Source organism: Colossoma macropomum, unplaced genomic scaffold, assembly GCF_904425465.1.
Source record: "Colossoma macropomum unplaced genomic scaffold, Colossoma_macropomum, whole genome shotgun sequence".
NCBI lineage: Eukaryota > Metazoa > Chordata > Actinopteri > Characiformes > Serrasalmidae > Colossoma > Colossoma macropomum.
Genome location: NW_023494804.1, coordinates 5,031,111 through 5,045,066, shown reverse-complemented (window position 1 = coordinate 5,045,066; position 13,956 = coordinate 5,031,111). Strand labels below are relative to the sequence as shown.

Genomic DNA, 13,956 nt, shown 5'->3' with positions numbered 1-13,956 from the left:
TGACACACCGACACAACTGTGTCACATATGAGGAAAAAGATTGGATTTGGGCCACTTTTACCTGCTGTGTAAACGGAGCCTTGGATAAACTTCCTAGATCACAAAATCCATCTTTGGCCCAAGACGGTCGTTCCACGCCCAACAGCAAGCAGTCCCAGCAGCAGAGCTTTTGCTCTTTGGTCGATCCTGTCATCCAGGGTTATCGTGGTGTAATTGCTGGAGTTGAAATGCCTCTCAACGGCCTTTTTGCACCAAATTAAGCTCTGGTGTAGGTCGTCCTTTGCCGACCCACTTTTCAGTAAACCTTAATCTAGAAAACGGCGAGGATAATAAACTCGCAGTGATGTCCTCCTCACTGGCGGTAACGTTACTCTTGGCTTCAATCATCAACCAACAAGCTAGCTAGCTTTTTTCGCTAGCTTCATAAAGTTAGAGATAACAAAGCCCACCCATTTAGAGGGAAGATATGATTGGTCAATTTTACTGTCAATTGAAATTGGTCTCTTGTTGAATTACAATTGCTTGGCCCTCTGTAAATTTATAGCGGGACCACCAATCACCAACGGTCTTTCCAGTAACAGCAGAGGCAGGAAAATTCTGGGAGACAAAGGGGCTTCTCTAATTTAACCCTTCACATTCCAACACAAATCGAATGGGCAGGTTTGAATGATATATTTGTTTAGATTTGTGTTTGTTTAAATGTTTAATGTCGAAATATGATCAGATAAAATTAGAACTGCTCAGTTTTTAAATATTATCTTTAGAATATCGTAGGCCTTCTATGAGGGCATAGAGGGCCATGACGGTTCCCCTCCGGGCAAAAGAAAAAACATTAAGGTTATATCATGTATGTAGATCATAACACTCCTGCAGTTGGCACCATAAAATCACTCATTGGTAAAAAAAACAGTATTTTTTCCTTTTTTTTTGCACAATTTCTCTGTTGCTCAAACATTTTCATGCTTTACAGATGAGAGACTCTTTAACGAACCTCCAGAAGGGAATCGGGATACGAGAGTACGGCTCCAAGGCTGAGGAGAAGAGGAGCCGCTACCACTGAGGCGGTGTTTACGGCCGAATGGACACCTCGTGCAATATGAAGCGGAGCGCCCGTGTCCGGGCTGAGCTGGACTGGACTCGGCTGGACTGTCTTCCTCGCTCCTCCCCTCTGTAACTTTTAAAGAGGGCCAGCTATACAAGAAGGTGAAAAAAAACAGTGAACTGCATGCAGTTTGACCCTCACGTGACTACGAACTTATGATTTATAATAATCCTGCTCAGCCAGAGCCAAAAACACCACCAACAAAAAAAAAACCCAACAGTGACTCCTGGTTCATTCGGCCCTTTCGAAGGACTCGAATGGGGGTTATACGCACAGAGCCACGTCCCAGCCGCAGTATCCTTTTTTTTAAAAACCTTTCAGAATCTGGGACCAGGTTAAAATACCGACCTATAATCTTTAAGTGTTACTTGGAAAACGTGCACATTTACCGATGCGAATAAGAGAATGTGGAATCGAAGTATATTATGAAAAACACACCTGAAGATATATAATTTATATGTAGAGCTATATTTGTTGCCAGAGCTAATTTTTATGAGGCTTCCATGGAAAATTGGGGCTGGAACCCTGATAGCTTGTGCCATGGTGCTAATTATGCATATATGTTCATGTTACGGTTGTTTTCTGTCCGTGTAGAGTAGAACTATTTTTATTTTTTTGCCCGTAAATGCGAAAGGCCAATAGTTCTTGAGGTAGAGCATGTCCTTATCTTTCTCAAACAAGTCTCGCAGGGCCTTATGTGGTCTAGTAAGAAGAATGTCTAGGGAAAACCATGGACGAAAGGTGGGTGGGCTTACAGCAGGGGGCGATGGTATGCAAGCAAGCCCGTCGTTAGCACATGGATGTACTGTAAGTTAGCATGGCTGAAATTTGTCCCCCCCCCCAAAAAAAACTCCAGTTGGGCACGTAGATGTGAGTTGCATATCGCTGTTGTTGGGACAAAACCTTCCCGACATTCTTCCCGACAGTATCTCCACTTTTGTCATTTTTCAGTTTTTGATATAATTCGAAAATACATGTTACCCTTTACATTGTGTGTAAATTTCATGATTAATGGACCCAAAGAAACAGCTCAAAACTACTTGGAAAAAATGCCTGGTTCCATTGACTTACATTAAAAGTAAAGGAAGTTTTTTCCTTCTCCTGTAAAGTTACCATTTTGGAGATACGAGGTTTTGTTCCGACAGCAGCGATATGCAGAAAGCACATTCCACATGGAAAATTAAACATTACCACTTGCTAGTGAAAAACTTCTGTTGGCCAACAGTAGCGCTTCTTTAGCTAGCTTGTTTTGCTTGTGTTACTGCTTGAACGCCGGACGTTAAAAGAGCATGGACTTCTGGAGTTTTAGAGGGGGTGCCCCCGTGTTAGCGGCCTCAATCCAGCGCCAAAGGTTTAACAAGTTGTCCCTGGATGTTTTCTCATTACAGGATCACATCTAGCCCTGCAGGACTACCTCAAACTGAGAGTCTTTCAGATTCCTTCCTCGTGCTGTACTGTATTTCATTTTGCACAGGCAGAGGATCAGTAGGGCCGTTTTATTGTAGTATTGTGATCTTACACCATGCCTCTGGACTACTCATGATTTTGTGTTGCCAAGTTTGCTTTTATTTGGGGCGTTCCATTTTCGTTAAACCATGTGGTGTTACGTCAGCGCGTCTTTAACAAAGCCCTGCTGGAAGCCTGTCGATTGTGAAATGATCATGAGGTTTCGGCTGTTCCTGCAGCTGCCGAAGCAGCTGTTAGTCGGAGCCGGTGACTGAGAAAGTGTTTAACTGTGATTCAGCAGTAGCAGTATCTTTATTTGGTTACACTTTATTTGCATGGTCCACTGTAGAATCTTTGTAAATGTTCAGTGTATCTTCAAATAACATCCAACTAAATAGACAACGGTTGTGAAGTTAAGTGTTACTTGGATGGTCCACTGTAGGTGCTTTGTAAATGCTCACTGGGCCTTTAAGTAACATTCAACTAAATATCCATTAAATTCAGCTGAACTTGTGAAGAATTTATTAAATCTAACTCCAACCCTAAACCTAACCTCTTATTCTCCGGGTTTGTCCATTTGACTTTACGTGACCAAATCGTAAGGCAAATTATTCAGTAACTGCATGAAATAGATGTAAATTGTTATTATATTAATTTATTTATTTATTGTGAAAGTTCCTCTTAAATTAACAGAACATGTGTTTTATGATCACACATATCGCTATATGCTTACAATTTACTGCTGAAAGCCAAAAATCTTAGATGCTCTTTGTATTATTTTATAAAAATAATTTTTACAGTGCAGATCACTGAAGAGATGCCGTCTGTTTATAGTTTATATAATTTATATAGTTTAAAATTACATCACCCATCTGTTTGACTGGAAAGAAGACAGTTACAGCTCTCATACGACCCCCACCTTTAGAATGTAGCTTATGAAATATGAAAGTTATGAAGAATATGACAAAGTGCGTTTTGGAACCACCGGTGGTTCCAAGGAATTTAAGAGGCTAACCCTCACCTTAACCTCAAGGTAAAACCTACATGTACTCCTAACCCTAAACCAAACCATAATGTTCTTGATAATCAACTGAACATTACCAGAAAGTTTGTTAATGATTTAAGTCTATGTAGATAATCTATAGGGGACCATCCAAATAAAGTGTGACCCTTTATTTTTCTTGATCTGTTTGGATGTAGACATTCTGGAAGTGGCGAGCTGCAAAGGAGTGATGCAGCTGGACCAATAGAAAGAGTTAACTGTGAAAACAAAACTATAAATGCTTGACGTTTAGGTCAAAAGGGTAGAAATGGGGAGCTTTTAGTATGGAGACACTCACTGGCCCCTTTACACTCAGTGGCCCTTGTATGGTCAAATCTGTTCATAAAATGTGTGCACACAAATTTCACCAACAGTCTCATTTTTGACGTATCTGTACAATCAAACTCCCGTCTGGTTGAAGCAGGCAAATTTGAGCGTGAATGTTTCACAGCCTGAAAAGAATGTTTGATTTGTGGTTAGCCAACCCAAACTATTATCAATATAAACAATAATACCAATAATAAGAATAAAACATAACCATAACACACACACGCACATCTTCTAAGCCACTTATCCTTCTGAGTTCGGGGGGGAGCTGGTGCCTATCCCAACCTCATTGGGTGGAAGGCAGGATACACCCTGGACAGGTCACCAGTCCATCACAGGGCATAACCATAACAATAAAACTAATAATTTGTGCATATGGCAATCCATTACAAGAGTGAATGTACGTATTTTACATGCACATTGGTAAAAACAAATGCTGAAACTTTTCCACGTTCCATTCAAAGACATATTACACTGTGCTTTGCTTTATACTGACTCCGCCCACAAAATAAACAATACAAAACACAGCTAGTGCTAAAGCATCTCATACACTGCAGTAATACAGCATTTTAGGAAAATAATCATACTACACAATCACATCATTTTACCATCTTAAACTAAATTTGTTTATTTCACACTTTATTCTTTTTAGTCCTTTGTAATTTGAACCCTATAAAGTTTGGTCAGTAGGGGGAGCAGTGCACTCACCTCAAACTCCACCTACTCCAAGAACAGCCATTGGCTCGCAAGCTTTTAAATGCTGTCGTTTAATTGGCTCTAAACCAAAACAATTACATGAATTAGGGCGTGCTTCATGTAAATGAGATGTAAATGAAGTGCTGCTAGGCTGGCACTTGATTTCACGCACCAAAGCTGATTCATCATTTGCTCTCAAACCTCTGCTTGTTTCCACGTCACACGAATGTTTCACGATGTAGATGCAGAGAAAGGTCGTCAAATTTGCACTCTCATGCAACTTTGATGAAAAAGGACCATCATCCATTTGATCAGGACCACTTAGTACCACATAGGTGGACTTTGTTGTTCTACAATTATACATTGGAGTCCATCTATTGCTCTGCTTTATTAGCCCCCTTTACCCCATTCATCAATGGTCAAGCCCACCACTGAGCTGGTATTATTCGAGAGTTTTCCTCAAAGCATTTAATCGCTTTTACGTGGGATATCCTCATGTGTGCTGCCAATTTTTTACTCGCAGAAAGGGTCCGTGATTGGTTATTTATGTAACCAATCACAAGGTAGGTGGTTCTTGGCCACATTAAGACACAAAACATACTGGCTCTCTGATGGCAGGTAGAGGTCTGGTTTGCGAAACTAGCCACCTTTATTTAAGTTATTTAAAATGATCCATCACACAACTAATACCTGATCGTGTGGGGTTCCTAATCATTAGTGAATGAGACAAATTATGCAGCTTATACAGTCTGTAATTGTAGAACTTCGAAGTGCACCTATATGGTAAGTGGACCTGATAAAATGGACAATAAAGTAGCCAGTGAGTGAACATACCTGGTTGTTTATTTCCAGTGTATTAAAACACAAAAGCTTTAAGAGTTAAAAATGAACAAAATGAAGACCGGTTTTCAGTGAGCTTTGCAACCTTTTTTAACTGCTGTATGGTCAGTTGCATTAGAGCATTTTAGTGTCCAATCAAAATACATGGCCAATCTGCCTATTCCCTCACTTGGTAGATACCTCTAGAACCTGAACGACCATTGCTCATCCATTATTAACCATTTCTTTTTACACTCCATTTATTTGTCCAGCTTATTGGATGGAGCCAGTAATGACGCCACTGTCTGGTCAGGATTCCAGGATCTTTGTAGTATTGCTGGGCAGTTTTTGTCTTAGATCTTGTCCCTAGCTTTTATGACCATGTGGTTTTCTCAACTTTCTTTGTCAGGGACTTGGTTCATAGCCTTATTTATGCACTCTGCAAACTGTGGCTTTCAACCATTTCACAACTTTCAATCATTTCTTGAGTTTAAACCATTTCGATTTTCGGTGGAAAATAATGAGGGCTTGCACAGATTGTCTGCGGTTGCATCATTATTTTGGAACATGGAACAAAAAAGCAGTGCCTGAACAGTGGCAGATGGCATGAGGATAATGTGACAGTTGCTTTCCTCCCCATTCTTTTCATCATGCTTTTCCCCTCAAGGAACGAGTGGAGCAACTGCAACAGACCACAAGCGTTCAGCTTAGTGCTTATCTCTACATGCCCAAGCTATGTGATTTAGAAGACGTCACATCTGTTGCAATAACTTCAGGCCAATTTGTACTTCTCACTGCAAAATCCCATCTTTGAAACCAATATGCAATTATATTAATGGGCTATTCTTGCTTCTTTGGAGGGGAATAATAACAATTCTCCAGCCATCATTCCTAAACTACTGTCCCACACTTCCGTCTTGTACCCATTCCAGGACGTATGCATGCCGTGTGTGAATGTATTTTGTAGAATCAGGACTAGCCTTAATTAGAACCTGCTACATCTGGAGCTTACGGGATGATGACAGATGTATATGGGGCTGGTTTCTTGGACATGGATTAAACCTAATTCTAGACTCAATTGCAATGCCAGTAGTTTTTAACCAGTAAAAAGAACCCAGGGGTGGAAAATAAAGGAGTTATTATACTCTGTTACTGTACTGAAGTATTATTTTATTATTTTAAATCCAATAAAATATTATTGGAATTGAAAACTTCTCACTCAGTTACATTTCCGAGAGAAAAAAAAAAACATACTTTACATTTCTAACATTTTCTTTTAGACTTATAAATCTCAAAGTCCGAGACACAAACAAGCATCGACATTTTCTTAGACCTATAAATCTCAAAGGCCAGGAGCGTTCCAATGCATTTTAATTGTTTACCAAATTCATATAACTGTAAAATTAAACCGTCCACATATGCGCCCATTTGTGTTTGTGCAAGTGACAAGTACCACCCATTGGTAGCCCCTCCATATACAGAGTTTCTTGAAAAGGCAGGTGGCCTCACTAATCTGGGTTACGTTGTATGTGATCAGCTTGTGCCCAGCATCAAAGCTACTTGTTGCTTTTATGTACTTCAGTATGTTTAAATGGAAATGGCCAATAATGCCAATTTAGACGAACGATGATTAGCATTAGCTACATTAGCATTATGATCCCAATTAACTTACGAAGCGCCTTATAAGAGCGTTAAAGGGTTTTGTTTGCGTGTACCAATTAACACTTGATTTTAGAGGGGGGCCCTCGTTACAGTTTGAGGGGGTCAGCTAGCAAGAATTAGGGCCCAGAGATATCATTGCAGTGCATATGACAACCACCAGCTAGACAACTTCATTATAGCTAAAGAGCTAAAGCTGTTTTTGAATATTAAATGCAGCACATGGTTGTTTACCTCACATTTAACTGGCTAATGTTAGTTACTGTAACCGCTGAGGCCTCTCACCTAATCAAGCAGAGCCCTACCTTTTACAGCACTAGCTGTGGATATACAGGTCACATGACTGAAGATTGCTGTGCTCTCATCACTTTTTTCCCAGAATTAAACTTTGTTTTCTTGACCATGGTCAACTATGTTACTTGCTAGCTAGGTAAGGAGCGTATAGGACATAGCTCACTATCTCATTATCAGTAAAAACAGTGCTAACTATGAGTGCGTTTACATGCACTTAATAATCTGATAACTGCAGAAAATCAGATTTTGTCAGTAATCCGATCAACGCATTTACATGCGCTAAAGGGGGAAACTCCAGGTCTAAATTAGTCAGACAGTAATCAGATTTCTGCTTTGAAACTGGGCAATGAACTCACATAAGAAGACATGACGTAATCGTAATGTAAACCTCAAACTTCTTGCAGTGGCTTTTCTTTTTTTAAAAAAAACATCGTTACTTTACCTGAAAATATGAACATACATCATCTAGAAAATGAAGAATATTTAAATCCTTCATTTCATCAAGTATGTATTTGGTTTCAGCGTCTCTCCAAAAGTGTTTCGCTGCGTCTCGCGGTGATGCTGCTCATTCATTTCCGGTGTGTTTTCACACACGTGCAGACTGAAAAATCCGAAAGAAATTCACAGAGAGTTCACATGCACTGGGAAATCTGATTACTGAGCTAATGTCCAGCCTCTTTATCAGATTTCTTAATCAGATTACTAGACCTTACCCCAATCTAAGAAATCAGAGCGTACTGTTTACATGACCATTTGAATAATCAAATAATTGCAGAAATCCGATTATGATCAGATTATTAGGTGCATGTCAGCGTACTCAATGTGTTTACATGTTGGTGGAAAACAGATCTTTCCATGCCTGAGAATACAAGAAAACAAGTTGCCCACGACAACCTTACATTGTAATATTTTCTTTTCAACCATGAAAACAAACAAAAAAAAACATTTTTGTCTTGGCTTAGGCTTAATCTAGGTCTGGGAAACCAATAATGTTAAACTTACAGTGTCTCAGCTCCATTCTCTATAACTCACCATGAACCTGACAGTTGTTATATTTTCTTTTATAATTTTAGTCAAGGAATTCGATGGTACAGCTACAGTATCTTCTGTCTTCAGAGTCCAGCTGTTAGGCTCTTTTTCAGTGGTTTGCATGGTTCTTTCCAAACCGTCTTCATTACTGTAAGGGGTCTTTGCATGGTTGTTTTCTATGGCCATGACTGTTATGGTCGAAGAACCAATGGTCACCATGGTTTCTGAAATTGTACACAAAACTCAATTTTAATATACATAAAATACAGTTTTAAAATCTGTCAGCATGGGTCAGTATTAAAAAATAAATACTACTAATAATAAGGCCACCATTCACCACTCAGTTTATTAGTTATGGGAAAGCGTACAGGTTTTTTATTCTATTTATGAATGCCAAAATATGATGTATTATTTATTAGCCCATAAACCAAATACATTTAACCTTCTTTCGTGGAACTGATCAGAAATAAACCGGTACTTACAGCGACTATTCATGGCAGATGAAAATAAGGCCTCCATTGTATTCACCTCCTTTATCCCAGCCTGAAGGACTACATACAAAACAAAGTATTGTGGCATTGTATTGCAAATGTATGTGAATAAAATACCTTTTTTTAAACGATTATTATTTTAATCTCCATATATCAAACTGAAATATTTATACATATATTGTAATGTATGTATATGTTGTGTATAGTTCCTGTGTATACTCAAAGGATGCCTGTGCGCGCTGGACGCAAGCCAGGAGTCCTCGAAAAACAAAACAAAACAAAAAAAAATACTTTCAGAACAGATTAAATGATTTATCTGATCTAGAAAAGGGCGGAATGAATAAAGGTATTTAAAAAGCTGTTTGTGATTCCTTTCATTGTCCATTCCATCTCCAAGTCTTGATTGCAATAAAAGCAGCAATAAAGCATCAGAAAGCAGCTGATTCAGCAACCCTGCTACATCTAGAACTTCCAGGATGATGACGGATCCAAATGGGACTGGTTTCTTGGGTGTTGTTTTAACCTAGTTCTAGACTAAATTACAATGCCAGTCGTGTTTAACCAGTTCAAAGAACCCAGGGGTGGAAAATACATGAGTTATTGTACTTTGTTACTGTACTAAAGTATTATTTTGGAACATAAAGTGTCACTGGAATCGAATGTGTGTTCTTTCACTCACATTTCCAAGAGAAAAGAACATACTTTGCATGTCTTACTTTCTCATTTTAAACCTGTAAATCTCAAAGTCTGAGAGACAAACCAAGAGCAAGAGGAGGAACTTGGAGAGGAACTAAGGCTCCAAAGCAGAACCCATCGTCCTCTAGTTCACACCACATAACAAACCAATTGCACAACAAAAGTAATATGAGTGAAGAGTAAGAATTGAATACACAATAGAGAATGCAAAAGAGAAGAAATGAGACATTGGATAGAAGTATTTGATTAACCAATGATTACTGTTAGAAGCCTGTCAATCATGGCTACTGTAAGAGGCCTATCATGACTAGTGTTAGAAGACCACCATGAAGACCATCATGACAACTGCTAGAGGCCTCTCAAAACTACTAATAGAAGTCTATCATGAAGCCTATCATGCCAACTGTCAGAAAGCTATAATAACTACTGTTAGAAGCCTATCAATCACGTCTACTGTTATATATGATATACTGTTAGATACTGTTATATCATGCACTCTATCATGATTACTGTCTATAAGGAAGCCTATTATGACTACTGTTAGAAGTGTGTCATACCTTACCATGACCTATCAGTCATTACTGCTGCTAAAAGCCTATCATGACTACTGTTAGAACTGTCATGATGCTCATCATCACTACAGCCTGAAGCCTACCAGCCATGACTACTGTTAGAATTGTATCATGAAACTTAACACTAAAGTTTGAAACCTACCAATCATTACTCTTGTTAAAAGCATATCATGACCACCTTTAGAAGTCTGTCATGAAGCCTTGCATCCCTACTGCTAGAAGCCTGTCCAGAATACTGTTAGATGTCTGTCGTAAAGCCTATCATGATTATTGTAAGAAGCATATTATGACTCCCCTTAGAAGTCTGTCATGAAAACAGTTCTGAGAATCGTGTTGTAATTATTGTTAGAAGCCTATTATGACTTCAGTTAGATGTCTAGCATGAGGCCTATAATTTGGATATAACAGAGGCCTGTTCTAATTTCTATCATGACTACTGTCAGAATCATATCACATCATGACTATTATTGGAAAGATCATTTGTTATTTTCAATCTGAATCTTTTTTTCCATGAACTTTAATGTATATATATATATATATATATATATATATATATATATATATATATATATATAAAAGCTCACTGACTAAGACTGTATTGTTTTAAGAAATGCAGTTGTTTATTTAATGTAACAGAAGTTTCTATTGCTGAGGTTGATTAACAGATTAATATAAAACTAATAGTAATGAAGTTAATAAAAAGGAACTACAACACTGTAATGATGCTAAATTATAAAAGTGAATATTTCATAGTTTGACTCATAGTTTAATTTGTTAAATATTACTAAGGTGAGAATGTTTTGTATGTTAAATAATCATTTTTGGGCACATTACTAATGTAATATCCTCATTACTACTGTTTTTCACCACAGTAACAAGCTTTACCTTCCTGTCTGAGACATATTTCTCTCACCTGTCAGAAATGCCTGTCAGGGATGGTCAAGTGTGAATAGTGCAGTGGACTCTAACACTGGGCCAGAGTAGTATGAGATGTAACAGTAGTGGACAGGCCTAAACAAGGCCGGACAAACTTTTCCACTTTGTCTGAGTCATTCACTCTCAGCAAATTCAGAAAGGGAAAGCCGTCTGGGGGGTAAGAGCCCCTGATAGCTCTCATTAGACCGTTTATGATGAAATGTAAACCTGAGGGTGCTGTTAGCACCTTTTGTGGTGCAGGTCAGTCATGGAAGCTATTCTCCAATGGAAGGAGTTCATCAAAGGTGTGAAATAAACAGATTGTGAAACAGAGACTCCTCAGCTCCCAAAAGGCAGTGCCATGTTTTGATGGCTGATGAAATGTTTGACATCATTGTTGTCATATTGCATATGGAAAGGCCTTTGATTCAACTAAGTGTATGGATCAATGAAGCAGCCAAGCGTGCAGACTTTTCTATACATTTGTCTGGTTTATCAAATCATACCTAAACATGATATCTATGGAAATGACCAAGGGTAATAATATCTGCTGATTAGTCTTAGATAAGGAAAGTATTTTAACACACACATTAGCTGTTGTCAGTCAGTTTTGGTAAGAAAAAATGAATGAGCAATTAGTTTAAAAAAAAGAAACATGGTTATAGAAGCCCAAGCATAACATAAAGCCTAATAATAATTGCTATTATTAGAAGCCTATCATAACTACTATTAGAAACAAATCAGGACTAGTGTTTGTAGCCTATCATGAAGCCCATCATTAAGAAGGACAGAAATCATAATTATGGTTAGAAATTGGGCCAGCACGGTGGCGCAGTGGGTAGCACTATCGCCTCACAGCAAGAGGGGCCTGGGATTGATGCCCTGCTGGGTGACCAGGGTCCTTTCTGTGTGGAGTTTCCTCCGGGTGCTCCGGTTTCCTCCCACAGTCCAAAGACATGCGGTCAGGCCAATTTGGATATGCTTAAATGCCCCTAGATGTGAGTGTGTGTGTGAATGTCTATGTCTGTCTATCTGTCCTGCGATTGACTGGAGTCCTGCGGCTTGGAAAGTGTGTGTGTGTGTGTGTGTGTGTGTGTGTGTGTGTGTGTGTGTGTGAGAGAGAGAGAGAGACAGAGGAGAGCATTGTGACTTCTGTTCAAAACATAGCAATCAGTCCATCATGAATTCTATCATGTCTATAGTTAGAAGTGTATCATGACTTCTGTTAGATGACTATCATAAAGTCTACCATGACTACTGTTAGAACCCTTCCATGACTTCTATAAGGACGGCTTGCCATCATTGATGGAACAATGAACTCTGAATTACAACAACAAATTCCAAAAGAAAATGTTACGCCCATCTGACCGTGAGCTGAAACTCAAGAGAACTACTCTTAGAAGCCCATCATAACTACTGTTAGAAGCCCATCATAACTACTGTTAGAAGCCCATCATAACTACTGTTAGAAGCCCATCATAACTACTGTTAGAAGCCCATCATAACTACTGTTAGAAGCCCATCATGACTACTGTTAGAAGCCCATCATGACTACTGTTAGAAGCCCATCATGACTACTGTTAGAAGCCCATCATGACTACTGTTAGAAGCCCATCATGACTACTGTTAGACGCCCATCATGACTACTGATAGAAGCCCATCATGACTACTGTTAGAAGCCCATCATAACTACTGTTAGAAGCCCATCATGACTACTGTTAGACGCCCATCATGACTACTGATAGAAGCCCATCATAACTACTGTTAGAAGCCCATCATGACTACTGTTAGACGCCCATCATGACTACTGTTAGAAGCCCATCATGACTACTGTTAGAAGCCCATCATGACTACTGTTAGAAGCCCATCATAACTACTGTTAGACGCCCATCATGACTACTGTTAGAAGCCCATCATGACTACTGATAGAAGCCCATCATGACTACTGTTAGAAGCCCATCATGACTACTGTTAGACGCCCATCATGACTACTGTTAGAAGCCCATCATGACTACTGTTAGAAGCCCATCATGACTACTGTTAGAAGCCCATCATGACTACTGTTAGAAGCCCATCATGACTACTGTTAGAAGCCCATCATGACTACTGTTAGAAGCCCATCATAACTACTGTTAGAAGCCCATCATGACTACTGTTAGAAGCCCATCATAACTACTGTTAGAAGCCCATCATGACTACTGTTAGAAGCCCATCATGACTACTGTTAGAAGCCCATCATGACTACTGTTAGAAGCCCATCATGACTACTGATAGAAGCCCATCATAACTACTGTTAGAAGCCCATCATGACTACTGTTAGAAGCCCATCATGACTACTGTTAGAAGCCCATCATGACTACTGTTAGAAGCCCATCATGACTACTGTTAGAAGCCCATCATGACTACTGTTAGAAGCCCATCATGACTACTGTTAGAAGCCCATCATGACTACTGTTAGAAGCCCATCATGACTACTGTTAGAAGCCCATCATGACTACTGTTAGAAGCCCATCATGACTACTGTTAGAAGCCCATCATAACTACTGTTAGAAGCCCATCATAACTACTGTTAGAAGCCCATCATGACTACTGTTAGAAGCCCATCATAACTACTGTTAGAAGCCCATCATAACTACTGTTAGAAGCCCATCATGACTACTGTTAGAAGCCCATCATGACTACTGTTAGAAGCCCATCATGACTACTGTTAGAAGCCCATCATAACTACTGTTAGAAGCCCATCATGACTACTGTTAGAAGCCCATCATGACTACTGATAGAAGCCCATCATGACTACTGTTAGAAGCCCATCATAACTACTGTTAGAAGCCCATCATGACTACTGTTAGAAGCCCATCATGACTACTG

At 39.2% G+C, this 13,956-nt stretch overlaps 1 protein-coding gene across 1 annotated transcript in view; it reads left to right on the top strand.

Moving 5' to 3' along the window:
- Positions 1-1,941, top strand: part of gramd1ba (GRAM domain containing 1Ba) — a 103,398-nt gene extending 101,457 nt beyond the window's left edge. Inside the window, exon 20 of the mRNA XM_036595292.1 lies at positions 971-1,941. Within this exon, the coding sequence (XP_036451185.1) occupies positions 971-1,060 (90 nt within the window). The 3' untranslated portion in view covers positions 1,061-1,941. The remainder of the gene's footprint in view (positions 1-970) is intronic.
- Positions 1,942-13,956: the final 12,015 nt, after the last annotated feature.